A 17,526-nucleotide genomic window follows, 5' to 3' on the forward strand; every position below is an offset into this window, starting at 1 on the left:
CAAACATTCCATATTCTATCAAGAAGGATGAGAAAAAGGAATCAGGTAGATGTGTTCCAAATTTTGAAATTTTAACTTCAACTAAATATGAATGCATATCCTGTGCCTCCCCTCAAACAGATTTACATTTAATTGAGAGTAGGAGGAAAAATTCTGTTCTGAAAGAGACAGAGACTGTTTATGGGAATCGAGACGATTACTTCTGAGGATGGGAACAGTAATAATAATAGTTGAATCTATAAAGATCCTGCTATGGCCAGGCATTGTACCAAGTCTTTCACATGCGTTAATTCATTTAATCCTCACAGCACCTCTGTGAATCTGACATATTATTATCTCCATTTTACAGATGAGGAAGCTGAAGCACAGACAGGTAAATGACTTGACCAAGTTCCACAGCTTCTGTGAAAAGCTAATTTTCAAAGTAAACATTTTAGTGCTATTTGACTTTTTAAACTATGTGCCTCTATTAATTTTGTGACTAAAATTTAAAAATTCCAATTGAATAGAGATTTTTTGCTTCCATTATATTTTTTTCTGGAAAAAATATTATTAAGTTTGCCCCCAAATACCACTGAATTATAAAGTTGCTTTTTACAGTTATACATCCAAAACTTAATGCAAAATTGAGATCTAAAGATAATAGGCAATATTTTATATTGGTGTTTGTAATATCAGGGCACAAACTTTTAGAACTGACTTCGTTAGCCAGCCCTCCTGTAACTAAATCTATTTGGAAATCTCAGCCTATTATCTTAAGGTGTCTTTAAAATGAATTATCAGAGTGGCTGGGCACATCTGTACTTAAAACACTATTTGTCTAATTGCTTCTACTTAAGTAAACATTACATATTACTAGAGATTTCAAATTGATTTTAAATTAAATAAGATCTAGTAAAACAAAGAGCAACATAAACTGTTTTAACTTGCCCCTTGCTTTTGTTGTTTTGTTTTGTTTTTTCCTTCTTTTCAAAGAGCTTCTTACTGATTTCTTCAAAGGAAATCAGGAAACTCTACATGTTTAGATAAAGTTCTATCTATATCATAAGACCCAGGACTTCAGATGAAAAATGTTTTATAGATAATCCTCCTCCTCTTGAAATATTTATAATAATCCAGGACATACCTTCTGGTCAATCATATCATCTAGATAAATACTATTTTTAGTTTTTATTACTTATTCAGTACCTATGGAGTATTACATAATGCAGTGTAGTCCAATTTATATATGAAATACAAATTTAAATAACAGAATTTGGTGTATAGTGCACCTTTATTTCTTTTAAACATAGACATATTTTAAGAGGTGAACTTTATCAACTTTACATGGACATATCTTTTTGGAAGTGGAGTATTAAGTTTGAATAGAATAAAGGTTTCCAAATGGATATTGGCTAATATATGCATTTATATATATACATATGTTATAAAAATAATTTTGTTTTATTCTCTAAAACATCACATACATGTTTTCATCCTGGGAATCATTCCTATGTAAGTCAGTGCCTTAAAATATATATGCTAATAAACAATATTCAATGTGCTACAAAAATAATTTAGTTAAATTTTTAAATGAACTTACCTTCTAGTGACCTCATTTCAATATTTATAGATTATAGGAATGAAGTACAGGAAACTGAATTTTACCTTATAGGGAACTTGCATTCAGGAGCACCATCAATTTTAGCCTGCAATGATTGTGCAAATATGTCTAAGAAAAGAAGCATGCACTTAGATGCAGAAATTCTTCCATCTTACAGCTTACAGTGTTTAAGAAGTTGATCTATATGCATATATAATAAGAAAGCTTTTAAAAATATGCCTTTGAAATTCAGTTGTTTATACAAATATTTTTAGGACAATAAGTTTGAAGAATATGACAAGAATTTAGAGCACCAAAGTGTTTTGTTTTTTGTTTTAATTGCCAGGTGGTTAAACATCTTTGTCATAAAGCTACAGTAAAGGCACTCATGTGAAATGTACATGTGTGAGGTGTAAGAAGGGATCTCCTCTCTTGGTTACACTATTGCCAATAGCTATTTCAGTCTCGTGAATTCAGACATAATTGGTTGATGCTCCAAGCTTAGAGTCCAAAATCATCCACATGTTTTTGATTTAAATCTCCCAAGATCTTAGATAATACTAAAACAAGGGTGGGGAGATGTTATATGGAGAACAAATGGAGCACAAGTACAATGAAATGTGATTTTTCACTTGATGAAACACAGGTGAATTAGAAACTATAGAAGAGAGTGTACAAAATACCCCAAATAACAGCGATCTAAAGTCACTATTAAAAGCTAGCTTTTCATAGGATATTTTAAAAGAATCAAAAGAAATCATTTTTTTTGGTTTTAGTTCTTCAGCATTATTTTTTTTTTTTTTTTTTTTGTTCCTCTGTATGTGTTGTGTCTTTTATTTTCTGGATATTTTAAAGATTTTCTCCTTATCTTTACTCATCAGTAATCTGAGTATGATGTGCCCAGGCTTGGTTTTCTTTGTATTGATATTTATCATGTTTGGGGTTTTCTTTTTTTTTTTAAATTAATTAATTAATTTATTTATTTTTGGCTGTGTTGGGTCTTCGTTTCTGTGCGAGGGCTTACTCTAGTTGCGGCGAGCCGGGGCCCCTCTTCATCGCGGTGCGCGGGCCTCTCATTATCGTGGCCTCTCTTGTTGCGGAGCACAGGCTCCTAGACGCGCAGGCTCACTAATTGTGGCTCATGGGCCTAGTTGCTCCGCGGCATGTGGGATCTTCCCAGACCAGGGCTCGAACCCATGTTCCCTGCATTAGCAGGCAGGATGTAAACCACTGTGCCACCAGGGAAGCCCCCGAGTTCTTCAGCTTTTTTATAAGATAGCCTCAATTTAAAATAATTACACTAATTAGTTTCACTCAGTAAGAGAATGCGATTCTGTGCAATCAGTTTGTCAGACATATATCACAAAAGAAAACAACCGAATAAAATAATGGAGCATCCCTTCTCCAAACCGTCTTCCTCTCTGTTGCGCTCATGTTCCCTCTTTCTAACACCTAATTTCTATCCGTGGCAAGCCCTCCACCTCGGGTGACGCTTACTGTGTGAGTCCCCATAAACCAGACGTCCATCTGTTCTTTCTTTCTTTCGATTACTTCCGATGATAAAGCCACTCCTCTGTTACTGAGGTGGTGGCAACAATGGGTATTTGTAGTGCGCTCCATCTTTTGTATGCCCTTCATTGAAGGCTGCTGAGTTGGTAGCTTCACGAAGGAGGATGCACTCTTTGGCATTTGTACGTGTGTGTTTGGGGAAGAGGGTTTTGTAATCGTTTTCATTCAGAAAGAAATGCTGACAGCTTCACTCCAAATTAATAGTGTATACTTTTCCGTGTCATCAATATTGACATTTGGAAATCTTATTCATTAGTCTGTGATCTGGAAGGAAACTATTTTAATGGCTCTTGGCCCTTGCATCTGTGATTCTCTTGTCATTGAAATCTGTAAAAAACTGATATTAACTCTGAAATTTTATACTTTTAAACATTATTGACTTCCTGGGAAGAAGTCATATGTTAGAACCTTACAGCATACACTTCAGCTATAGAAAAACTATTAAGTGCTGTTTATTTAATTTAATAACACAGATCTAGGCCATTTAATTTTTTAGCCAGATTTATTAAGATATAATTCACATATGATTATAACTCATCCATTTAGAGTGTAAAATTCAGTCGTTTTTAGTATATTCACAGATATGTGCAGTGATCACGACGGTTAATTTTAAAACATTTTTGTCACCTCAAGAAGAAATCCCATACCTATCACCCTACTATCCCCACAAGCCTCCTAGCCCTAAGCAATCACTTACTGCATTTTTGTTAAATCTCTAAAACCTTCATGAATCAGCACTTTGCTACAAATCTACAACTCTCTCTGCCACTATTTCTTTAATTAGAAACTTTATTTTTTTGAGCAGTGTTAGGTTTACAGAAATATTAAGCAGATATAGAGATTCCATTTATTCTATTCTCCTGCCAACGCCCCATTCCCTTTTCCCCAATTATTAACGTCTTGCATTAGTGGTACATTTTTACAATTGATGAACCAATACTGATATATTGTTGTTAATTAAGTTTTACATTAGAGTTCACTATTTGTGTTGTACGTTCTGTAGGTTTGGATAAATGTATAATGACATGTATTGACCATTACAATCTCATACATAATAGTTTCACTGCCCTAAAAATTCTTGTAATCTACCTGTTCATCATTCCTCTCTTGTCCCTAATTCCTGGCAACCCCTAATCTTTTTAATGTCTCCATAATTTTGCCTTTTCCAGAGTGTTGTAGAGTTGGAAGATTTTCTTCCATGTTATCTTCCAGAAGTTTTATAGCTTTGTGTTTTATATTTAGGTCTGTGCTCTATTTTAACTTAATGTTCGTGAAAGGTGTAAGGTTTGTTTCTAAATTCACTTTTTTTTTTTTTTTTTTTGCATGTGGATGTCTAGTTATTCCAACATTGTTTGTTGGAAAGACTACCTTTGTTCAAAATATTGCCTCTGTTCTTTTGTCAAAATCAGTTGACTGTATTTGTCTTGGTCTGTTTCTGGGCTTTCTATTCAGTTCCATTGATCTATCTGTCTATTCTTTTGCCCATACCACACTGTCTTGATTACTGTTAACTTTATAGTAAGTCTTGATTTTGGGTAATGTTAATCCTCCAACTTTGTTCTCTCCCTTCAATACTGTGTCAGCCATTCTGGGTTATTATAAACTTTAGAATCAGTTTGTCAATATCCACAAGATCACTTGGGATTTTGATTGGGATTAATTAAATCTGTAGATCAAGTTGGGAAGAACTGACATCTTAACAATTTTGATCATCCTATACATGACCATGTAGTGTCCCTCCATTTGTTTAAATTATTTGATTTCTTTCATCACAGGTTTGTAGTTTTTCCTCATATAGATATTACACATATTTTCTTAGACTTATACCTAAGTATTTCATTTTTGGGTGTTAATGTAAATGATATTGTGTTTTTAATTTCAAAACCCAGTTGTACATTGCTGGTGTACAGGGAAGCAATTAATTTGTATATGTGAAAAATGTATCCTGCAACCTTGCTATAATTGCTTATTAGTTCTCAAAGTTTTTTGTTGATTCTGTGAGATTTCCTACATAGATGATCATGTCATCTACAAAAACAGTTTTATTTCTTCCTTTCCAATTTATATACTTTTAATTTCCTTTTTTTGTCTAATTATATTAGCTGTGAATTCTAGGACAATGTTGAAAAAATGTGTTGAGGCGATATCCTTGCCTTGTTCTTATTTATTTATTTATTTATTTATTTATTTATGGCTGTGTTGGGTCTTCGTTTCTGTGAGGGCTTTCTCTAGTTGAGGCAAGCGGGGGCCACTCTTCATCGCGGTGCGTGGGCCCCTCACTATCGTTGCCTCTCTTGTTGTGGAGCACAGGCTCCAGGCGCGCAGGCTCAGTAGTTGTGGCTCACGGGCCTAGCTGCTCCGCGGCATGTGGGATCTTCCCAGACCAGGTCTCGAACCCGTGTCCCCTGCATTAGCAGGCAGATTCTCAACCACTGCGCCACCAGGGAAGCCCCCTTGCCTTGTTCTTAATCTTAGTGAGAAAGCATCTATTTTCTCACTAATAAATATATTAGCTGTAGGTGTTTTGTAAATTCTCATTATTAAGTTGCAATAGTTCCCTTCTATTTCTAGTTTACTGAACGTTTTTGTCATGAATGAATGCTGGATTTGTCAAATGCTTTTTCTGGATCTATTAATAGGACCATATAGTTTTTCTTCTTTAACCTGTTTATATGATGAATTACACTAGTTGGTTTTCTTATGTTAAACCAGCCTTGTATACCTGGAATAAATCCCACTTGCCCATGGTGTATAATTCTGTTCATACATAGTTGGATTTGATTGACTAATATTTTGTTCAGGATTTTTGCAACTATATTCATTTGTCTGAATTTTTCCTTTTTTTTTGTAATGCTTTGTATGCTTTTGGTGTTAGGATAATGCTGGTTTCCTAGAATGAGTTAGAAAGTATTCATTCTAGTTCTATTTTTAGAGAATAAGCATACATTTTCCCTAAAATATTTGTTAAAATTCACCAGTGAACCAATCTGGCCCTAGTGCTTTCTTTTTGGCAGGTTATTAATTATAGTTTCAAATCCTTTAACAGATATAGGCCTATTGAGATTGTCTGTTTCTCCGTGTGTAATTTTGGTGCTGGAACAACTGGACAGCTACATGGAAAAAAAAAAAAAAGATAAAGAAGATGTGGCACATATATACAATGGAATATTACTCAGCCATAAAAAGAAATGAAATGGAGGTATTTGTAATGAGGTGGATGGAGTTAGAGTCTGTCATACAGAGTGAAGTAAGTCAGAAAGAGAAAAACAAATACAGTATGCTAACACATATATACGGAATCTAAGGAAAAAAAAAAAAAGGCCATGAAGAACCTAGTGGCAAGACGGGAATAAAGACACAGACCTACTAGAGAATGGACTTGAGGATATGGGGAGGGGGTGGGGTGAGATGTGACAGGGTGAGAGAGTGTCATGGACATATATACACTACCAAATGTAAAATAGATAGCTAGTAGGAAGCAGCCGCATAGCACAGGGAGATCAACTCGGTGTTTTGTGACCACCTAGAGGGGTGGGATAGGGAGGGTGGGAGGCAGGGAGATGCAAGAGGGAAGAGATATGGGAACATATGTATATGTATAACTGATTCACTTCGTTATAAAGCAGAAACTAACACACCATTGTAAAGCAATTATACTTCAATAAAGATGTTTAAAAGATGTTTAAAAAAAAATGAATCTAGACAAAGACCTTACACTTTTCATATACATTAAATGGATCTCAAAATGGATCATAGAACTCAATATAAAATGCAACAGGACTTCATTAAAATAAAATAATAATAAAATAAAATGTAATGCCCCCAGTAAGCCTTTTTAGATTCTTAAATCATGTGTTTCTCCCTAATTATGCCTTAATTTCCCCTGGTTTATACCTCTGCAATATTTATAAAAGAAATCTTGCATGTTATATGTACATGCCTATCAAGTCCATTGGACTGTGACCTCGTTGAGGGCTGGTAGGATGTGTCATTCATCTTTGGTGCCAGTTCAACATTTGTTCTGGTACAAAATAGTAAGTAGCATATATCCTTTGAATTGAACAATGCAGAGTTTTTGTTAATTTAAAATTCAGTTTCACAGGCCTACAATTACTAAATGGTATAGGGACACAAAACTCTTTATAACTAAAACATTCACGAGTCCATTTATGAAATCAGTGTCCTCTCAGCTCTCCTTTGCTCATCATAGTGGAATTGATCCCCACCCACCAGGTCAGGTGTTTGATTAGTTCTTTTTGATAGGGGAATGGTGCCAGTAACCACTAATCAAAACAATTGCAATGAAGTTGATTGCAAGGGAAAGAGTCCCATCAAAGGAGTATGATTAGACTTGGTAAAAGAGGGGCAAAGGGAAGGGAGAAGGAAAAGCAGAAGTGTACAAGCAATCTCCCCAAGTAAGGGGGAAGACCAAAAAGAAGGAAGAGTGGGGCAGTGGTGGAGGTTCTCCGCAGGGTTCTCTCCAGGCAGACAGTGGGAACAAGCAGGGCAGGGAGGTGGTGGTGAGTAAGGACACCTCAGTGTTGTAGGTGTAAGGACACCTACAGTATGGAGCTGCAGGCTTAAACTTACCAGAATAAATCTCAGCTTTGGATAGGAGCCTGTTATCAGACCCACCCTCAAATCACTAGGCACTAACTATCCTGTGGAAAAGGGCAGAGTCCAAAATTTTGATTAAAAATAATATATGAGCTTAAAACAAATATAAGCCTACATATTTTTAACAGAGAAACTTAACATATCTACTAGATATTGGGAAATCTGAGCTCTTATGAACCCAAATAAAAGCAGGGAAAAGATAGCAGAGATACTGTTTGAAAGTGACTGGTTTTTTGGTGTGTATGTCCATGCAGGTAGCCCTTACTTTGTGTGCCCATGGTTTGTTGACTGGTGCACATTGTGCTACTCACAATTGCTCCTTGTCAAAGTGTCATTTTCATAAACTCATGACTCTCATGCAAATGTAAAATGAGTATATGGCACAGATTTAATGAACCCATTAATAAGAGAACTGGCATGATGGTAGTGCTGATTCAAAAGAACTAAATGGGGTAGAAGCTTTTATAGTAGCTGGAAGAATTCTTAAATAGGATTACTGATTTTAGATAAAAAATAGCTAATGTTCTGTAGGGAAAATCAGCTAACATTCTGAATTTTGGAAATTGTATTTTCCATCAGAGAGGAATCATTTGCATCCCTACTGAACAGACATTATTTGTATTGCTATCTGACAGAAATCAAGGTACCAGTTAACATCAACCCCTTCAGAATTACACCATACCTTTATCAATAGTAAATAACGAGTTAAACAAAGATGCAAAGGTACATGCCTAGAGATTCAGATAATCCGCAGGCAGGCCTGATAATCAAACCCTAGCATAACTAAGAAAGAACAGGCAAAAGTCCCTTTAGTTTTTTTCAGGCTTTTGGATAATTTTCCTTAACACCATTTTACAAAGGTTTTTCTCTTCCGTATCTTACTGATGTCAAGGAGACTAGAATTACTGGGAAGGGTATTCTCAGATATATTATCAAGTTATCCCATTGTAAAAAATACCAAAAACCAAAAAACGAATCTTGAAGCTATCCACATGATTAAAGAAAACCTATACCATGTGGGGGACAATTTTGAGTGAGAGCAGAAACTGCTCTTAGAAAGCATAGTATTAGTGAGTTCTTACAGGCTCCCAGGTAGCTACATCATCAGAGAGAAGGAAGCACCAGAAGAGGTATTTTACCCATGTTTGGTCAATACGAGGGAGTGCAGAATTGCTTTTGACACAGTCTAGAGGCTGACATTGATACCATGCCAGAGACCCGTAAGCATGTTGTGCTTTCTCAAAGGTCTTCTCTGTGAGCTGAGCTGCCTTCGAACTTAGAACATGAATTTTATGGTTTTACCTTGAACAAGATTCTGGAAATAGTTTATAAAATAATATCTGCATATAGGCCTCACCTTGGAGAGAGCTCATTACATTCCTGGGCACTGCAGTGCTACCAGATATCATGAGAAATAGAGGCAGGACAAGAATACCAAGGGAGGGTTGCTCAGCATAGATGACTGATGTGACCATTGTGATGATTTGGCCAACTCCAAAGTTCATTCCCATGTCACCACTAAAACATTTTTTCCCCTTCATTGCTAATGTCTGAGAGGAAATTTCTTTCCTCTACCCTCTTAGGTTTATTCTTAGGGGCCTGCAAAGTAAACTGACAAATGACAGAATAATGGAAGAAAAAACATAAATTATTTTAATTAATATTTTCTGTGTGAACGACTCCAACAGGAAGGAAGTGAAACTCAAAGAAGTAGTTAGACTTGGGGGCTTATATTCCATTTTTAAGAAAGGAAAGGGGGTTTGGAGGAAAGTGAGTAGGAAATATATGGGGAACCTGATGGGAGATAAGCGCTATTTTCATAAGGTTTGTTTATGTAGACTCATCTCAGTGCCCATTCTCCACCTTTGGTGACAAGAGTCACTCTCTTCTTCCTGGTTCGGGAGAGGGGGCCCCGGTCTCAGGGAAAATTCATGCCCTGCTTTTAGGGAGAAAAGGGGAGGGAAGATTTCTTCCTGCATCTGCTGATTTTCAATTGCTTTCAGCTCAAAACCATATTTATGCCAAAGTGGCATTTTTTTTTAAATTTATTTATTTTTGGCTGTGTTGGGTCTTCGTTTCTGGGCGAGGGCTTTCTCCAGCTGCGGCAAGTGGGGGCCACTCTTCATCGCGGTGCGCGGGCCTCTTATTATCGTGGCCTCTCTTGTTGCGGAGCACAGGCTCCAGACGCGCAGGCTCAGTAGTTGTGGCTCACGGGCCCAGTTGCTCCGCGGCATGTGGGATCTTCCCAGGCCAGGGCTCGAACCCGTGTTCCCTGCATTGACAGGCAGATACTCAACCACTGCACCACCAGGGAAGCCCTCCCCAAAGATTTTTATTGTTCCTTTATAAACTTGCCCTCCCACCCCTCTTTGCTCTTCCCATCAACTGACCATTAGACATGATGCCATTAGACGTCAGGTTAATTTGCATATAGAATTTTATATAACTAGAATCATACAGTATATATTGTTTTTTGCCTGGTTTCTTCCACTGCATAATTATCATGTAATTAATCCACATTCTTGCACTTATCTATAATGTATTTATTTTTATTATCGACTATTCTACTATATGGATTTACCACAATTTGTTTATCCTTTCACTTACTGATAAATATTTGTGTTGTTTCCAGGTTAGGCATTATAAATAAAACTTTTGCTATCATTAATCTTTTTAATTTTAGCCATCTAATAGGTGTGTAGAAGAATACCATTGTGACTTTTGTTTGCATTTCCCTAATGACTATCATATAGAATAGCTTTTTATGTGCTAAATTGCGTTACATATATCTTTGGTAAAGTGTCTATTCAAAATTTTTGGCCACTTTTTCAAAAGGTGGGTTTTTTAATTTGTATTATTATTTAAAAAAATTAAAGTATAATGACACACAACATTATATTAGTCTCAGGTGTACACATAATGATTCAAAATTTGTATATATTGCAAAATGATCATTGCAATAATTCTAGTTAACATCCGTCACCATACATAGTTACAAAATTGTTTTTTCTTGTATTGACAACTTTTAAGATTTACACTCTTAGCAACTTTCAAATATGGTATACAGTATTATTAACTATAGTCTCAGTGCTGTAGTTTACATTCTAATGACTTATTTATTTTGTAACTGCAAGTTTGTACCTTTTGATCCCCTTTACCTATTTCATGCATACCACCATCCCCCACCTCTGGCAACCATTAATTTGTTCTCTAAATCTATAACCTTGTTTTGTTTATTTGTTTGTTTCTGTTTTCCTTAGATTCCACATATAGGTAAGATCATACGGTATTTGTCTTTCTCTATCTGACATATTTTGCTTAGCATAATGCCCTCAAGGTCCATCCATGTTATCTCAAATGTCAAGATTTCTTTCTTTTTTTATGACTGAATAATATTTCATTGTGTATATACACATTTTTTTTATACATTCATTCATCAGTGGACACTTTGTTTCCATATCTTGGCTATAGTAAATAATGCTGCAATGAACATGGGGGTGCATATATCTTTGCGAGTTATTGTTTTTATTTTCTTTGTCTAAAAACCCAGAAGTGGAATTGCTGGATCACATGGGAGTTCCAGTTTTAATTTTTTGAGTAACCTCATACTGCTTTTCACAATGGCTATACCAATTTACTTTCCCACCAAGAGTGCAGAGGGGTTCCCTTTATTCCACATTCTTGCCAATGCTTATCTCTTATGCTTTTGGTGATAGCCATACTAACAGGTGTAAAGTGATATCTCCTTGTGGTTTTGATTCCCATTTCCCAGTAATTAGTGATATTGAACATCTTTTATGTGCTACCTGTTGGTCATTTGAATACCTTCTTTGGAAAAATGTCTTTTCAGATTCTTTGTTCATTTTTTAATTGGATTATTTGACTTTTCTGCTATTCAGTTGCATGAGTTCCTTACATATTTTGGATATTAACTCCTAATCAAATGTGTGGTTCACAAATAATTTTTCCCATTCCATAGGTTGCCTTTTCATTTTGTTTATTATTTCCTTTGGTGCTCAGAAGCTTTTTAATTTGATATAGACTCACTTGTTTGTTTTTTATTTTGTTGCTTGTGCTTTAGGTGTCATATCCAAAAAAATCATTGCCAAGATCGTTGTGAAGAAGGATTTTTTTATGTTTTCATCTGGGAGTTTTATGTAAGCCTGGTTTCAGAGCTTACATTCAAGTCTTTAATCTATTTCGTGTTAATTTCTGTGTATGGCAGAAGACACTGGTCTTGTTTTATTCTTTTACGTGTGGTTGTCCAGTTTCCCCAGCACCATTTATTAAAAAGACTGTCCTTTCCCCATTGTATATTCTTGGCTCCTTTGTTACAAATTAATTTACCATATACATGTGGGTTTATTCCTGGTCTCTCTATTTTGTTTCATTAATCAATGTATCTTTTTTTTATACCAATATATATCATAGTTTTGATTACTATAGCTTTGGAATATAATTTGAGATCAGGGAGCATGATGCCTCCAGCTTTGTTCTTCTATCTCAAGACTGGTTTGGCTATTTGGGGTCTTTTGTGATTGCATACAAATTTTAGAATTTTTTGTTCTATGTATGTGAAAAATACCATTGAAATTTTGATGAGGATTGCACTGAACCTGTAGATTGCTTTGAGTAGTATGGACATTTTAACAGTATTAATTTTCCCAACCCATGAGCACAAAATATCTTTTTCTTTGTTTCCTCTTCAACTTCTTTCATTAATGTCATAGTTTTCAGTGTACAGGTCTTTCACCTCCTTGGTTAATAAAAGTGTGGGTATCCTTGTCTTGATCCTGATCTCAAAGGAAAATCTTTCAGCTTTCCACCATGGTGTATGATGTTAGCTGTGGACTTGTTATATAAGCCCTTTATTATGTTGAGGTATAGTCCCTCTATACCCATTTTGTTGAGAGTTTTTCTTAAATGAATGTTGAATTTTGTCAAGTGCTTTTTTTCTGCATCTATTGAGATGGTCATATGATTTTTATCCTTCATTTTGTTAATGCAGTGTGTCACATTGATTGATTTGTGGATATTGAACAATCCTTGCATCCCTAGAATAAATTCCAGTTGCTTAGGTATGTGATTCTATTAATTACTGTAGAATCTTGTTTGCTAATGTCTTGTTGAGGATTTTTGCATCTATGTTTACTGTTCATCAGGGATTAAATCTTTGGGAAAGAAATGGGTGATCCAAAATGATTAGGTTATAAAACATGTTCTTATTAGATTCTTGTATTTATTTTTATTAGTAATTATATGAGCCATTTATTGATTTTATTTTTTTGGCATCCTTTTCTGGTTTTGGTATCAGGGTAATGCTGGCCGCCTAAAATGAGTTTCAAAGTGTTTCCACTTCTATTTTTTGGAAAATTTTGAAAAGGATTGGTATTAATTCTTCTTTGAATGTTTGGTAGAATTTACCAGTTAAGTCATCTGGTTCTGGACTTTTTTGTTGGGATATTTTTGATCACTAATTCAATCTCTTCTTGGTTTGTTCAAATCTTATTATTGGGTTTTAAGAGTTCTTTATATGTTCTTTATAGATACAAGTTCTTTATCATATATGTTACTTACAAGTATTTTCTCCAGTCCATGGCTCCTATTTCGATTTTCTTAACTGTGAATGCTTTTTTCAAAGAGCAGACATTTTTATCATGATGAAGTCCAGTTGATTGATTTTTTCTTTTATGTATTGTGATTTTAGTGTCATATCAAAGAAATATTTGCCTAACCCAAGTTCACAAAGATTTTCTCCTATGTTTTCTTGTAAAAGTTGTATAATTTTAGGTTTTACAATTAGGTCTACAATCCATTTTGAGCTAACTTTTGTATAAAGTGTGAGATATGAATGAAAATTTATTTTTTGTTTACACAAGGATCAAATTGCTCCAGGACTATTTGTTGAACAGACGATCTTTTCTCTACTGAGTTGCCTTTGTAGCACAAAATCAAAACTATTATGTCATGAGTTTTGCCCAAACCCAGTCAGATTCCCATCTTGAAAATCCACCTTAAACCATTGGAGTTCAGACCCCTAATCTTGTAAATATGTTCCCACAACTCCTGCTTCTGATAACTGCTAAGATTCTGCCAAGGTGGTGTTCTCACTCGCTGATGGAGGTTTAAAAAACTTAGCGGTGCTTCATGGAGAGATAACCAACTGACAAATTCCAACCCAATCTGATAATTTCTCTATTTTAAATTGAAATAATTATTTAAGAATGTGTTTAGATAGGAGATATTATACATAATTAGGGTTCATTTTGTCAGGTGTGATTTCACAAGAAATTTTTTTATCATAACTTAAGATTTACTGTTGTGAAAAATATTTGACAGTAGCTTTTGAAAAGCACAATTAGTCAAATTTGCACTTAAAATTATAATTCTTTTATTTTTAAATTAGAACTGTTTATCCTTTAATATTTAATAAGGGCTTCATAGGAGTGCTTCTCACTTTTATTTGTTTATTCATACAAAAATTACTTTTGGGAAACATTAGTTTGTAACACTGCAACAAGAAACTACAGGAACTATAGGACTAAAAACAGTAACATTTGGTCACAGCAACTCGTGGCAAACATAATATAAACTACAGCTTAGAGACCACGATGGTATAGATTAAATCTTTGGGATAGAAATGAGTGATCCAAAATGCATTAGGTTATAAAACATATTCTTATTAGATTCTTGTATTTATTTCTGTTAGTAATTATAAATATAAGCCATTTATTGAAGTCTCATGATATTTCTAGCCATGACCATTTTCCAGGAAGTGTTTTTATAAAATACACGTGATTTTATTCTCATATTAAAAATGTGGATACTGAGGGCTTCCCTGGTGGCGCAGTGGTTAAGAATCCGCTTGCCAATGCAGGGGACACGGGTTCGAGCCCTGCTCTGGGAAGATCTCACATGCTGCGGAGCAGCTAAGCCTGCAAGCTACAACTACTGAAGCACACGCCTAGATCCCGTGCTCTGCAACAAGAGAAGCCACCGCAATGAGAAGCCTGCGCACCGCAAGAAAGAGTAGCTCCCGCTTGTCGCAGCTAGAGAAAGCCCACGAGCCCAAGGCAACCAAAAATAAAATAAATAAACATAAATACATTTTTTTTTAAATGTGGATACTGAGATTTAGAGAGCTCTGGTGAGGAGCAGAGCTCCAACGCCTTCCTCGTCTCCTATCCTGTTGGGCTCTGTACCCTCTCCTTCCCTAGGTCCACAGAGCCTCAAGTCTATTGAAACTGATTTGGTCCTCTCTGCTCAATGTCAACCTGCCTGTTTTCTTTGTTACTTCTTTGCTCTAATACACTACCCAGATCGTGGCTTGGAGGATTTGTATGCAGGGTTATTTACCATACACAAGTAGGAAACCCCTCCCCGTGTGTTCTTCGGTCTCTGGCCATGGCGTTGGCAGTAGTCTGGGCTCACTCTCACTTATCACTGAGCCTCTGATTGGAGTCCTGGCGGCCGAGGCACTGTCACTCATGACAGCACAGCCTTTCTCCTTCGATACTTTCATAATCTGAAAATGAAATGCACATCTTTCACTGGTAGATTAGAAATAGAATTTTCTTCTCTATTTTTCGTTTGCAGACTAGGTTTTAAAGCCTCAAGTGACTGTGTGAACTTTATCTTGTCTCTGCCAGCTGTCTGCATCAGCAGCATGGGGTGACTTTGGTTGCCAGACCTTTCTCATGCTATCCACCTATCAAATGGCTTCAACCCAGGGTCCCAGGAGTGTGCTGGTTTCCTGAGGAACAAAATCCTATCTTCCAATAGAACGCTTACTTCCAGCTACTCACTGGCACATACAGAGTCATACAGAGTTTGTAAACCTAGCTTTTCTTCTTACTACTTGGAGATTAATCCTATAATGCCCTCATTCTTCCAGAACAATAGTTCTCCACATGAGAATTAAACAATTGCTTCTTTAAGCCACATTGAGCCACATCTGGCAGGAAATGTTGTACTGAAAATTGGAAGATCTAACTGGTGGCTGGATTTGACATCGCTGAGTCTTTTGTAATATTCTCTGCTTCATTTTGCTGAGAAATGAAAGTTTGCATTAGGTGGTCTGGAGTTGTGAAACACAAATGTGGACATATGGAAAAAATTCTCAAAGCTCTTTTTATTTTTCTTGAAGTGACAATATTGCCTTATGTTTAAATCCATTGAGTAGAATAATATTACTTATTTAAAAGCCTACATATTTTCAGCTTTATAATATCAGGCATGCCTATGGAAAGAAGCCTTTCATCAGAGAGGGGAAATAGTGAGCATTTAGAATGACAATTGTAATTTTAGCAGTTTAACTGGGACTTTTTATTTTTCATTATTTGGTTAAAGGGCCAGATAGTAAATATTTAGGCTCTGTGGGCCTGCAACTACTGAACGCTGCCACTGCAGAGTGAAAGCAGCCTTGGACTGTACTTAATGAATGGGTGTGGCAGTGTTTCAATGAAACATTGTTTAGACAGGAACAAAGCAGATTTGGACCTCATGCCAGTTTGTTGACCCTTACCCTAGAAAAAACTCTGAGTTTCACATTCTTTTTTTATATCCCCATGACCCTCCTTTTTAAAATCATCTGCCATCTATACCGTGCAGTGCAATGTTAGGTTGCCAGATTTATCTTTGTTGATTGTAAGTATGTCTCCCAAACTATATATTTATATGAAATTCAAATTTATCTGGGCATGGTGTATTTTACCTGGCAACCCTATCCCAGTGACCTTTTTCCCACATATTCCACCTTAATTTGGAGCTTGATGTCCTTCCCTAGATCAAAATCTTCTTTGGAAAATGTCTGAAGTTCTTAAAGATCAGCTGAGGGGGAATTTAGGGCCACACTGCCTTTCCTACAATTGCCTTTGTTGCATGTTAGGAACAATAATGAAGGAAAAGGAACAAAGTTTTTGTCTCAGGCTAAATACAAACACATCTGTACTTGTGCAAGAGAGGTTTGGTGGAGCCGTAATTTCCTTTCCATTCCCTGAACATCTGCCCTGGTCACAGGTTACCTATTGTTTCTAGGTAAGTGAATCCTGATGGAGTCAACATGGAGGACGATATTCAGAGAAGAGGGGTCTTAAAGGGATATGATACAGAAGAGAACCTACCTAGTACAGAGTAAATGCTTCAGTGCATACATGTTCATTATCATTCCCTAGTCCTTTAACATCCCAATTATTTCAATTCATTCAATATAAAATATTCAAAGAAAAATTCTGCCCATATACTCTGTACTTGCTTAATAAATAAGCATCATTAAAGTTAAAATTTAGAAGAATGAGACTATACAAATCACAAGATCAAGGTATTATTTCAGTCATTCTAAATGATGTTGGTATTTGAGTTCAAATTACATTGCACGCTGGCTCTGAAAGGGGCAGAATTATTTTCCAGAAAGTGTTGGCAAAGATCTGCTAGGCTGTGAGAAGTTGGTTCTCATGTACTCTGGGCTGTGAGAGAACACTGTGTCTTTTCCCATAAACAAGAGGGAAGGTGAACGGGCTCTGGGGACTTCTGATGGGGAAGATAATGAAAGGTGCCTTCATACCTCAGCTGTTCAGCACCATTAACCTTCCCAGTAATTGAAACACACAAAAGGGGGTGGTAAGTGAGAGGCCTCCCTCTCATCTATTACCTGGCAGGTACAATTACTTAAGCCTTCAAATAAAGGAACGACTTTAGATTCCTTTTCAACCATTCTTTACAAAAAAATCAACCAAAGCTTTTTGTTTTTTAACTCTAAT

General features: G+C 35.9%; 1 protein-coding gene across 2 annotated transcripts in view; it reads left to right on the forward strand.

The window, feature by feature from the left end:
* LOC309665100 (contactin-associated protein-like 3) overlaps nt 1-17,526 on the forward strand; it is a 235,150-nt gene that overhangs the window by 14,095 nt on the left and 203,529 nt on the right. For both annotated transcript variants that reach the window (XM_082471237.1, XM_082471238.1), the window contains exon 2: nt 12,777-12,846. In XM_082471237.1, coding sequence (XP_082327363.1) covers nt 12,777-12,846 — 70 coding nt within the window. The remainder of the gene's footprint in view (nt 1-12,776; nt 12,847-17,526) is intronic.

This window comes from Balaenoptera physalus, assembly GCF_965194825.1.
Source record: "Balaenoptera physalus genome assembly, chromosome: 7".
Lineage (NCBI taxonomy): Eukaryota > Metazoa > Chordata > Mammalia > Artiodactyla > Balaenopteridae > Balaenoptera > Balaenoptera physalus.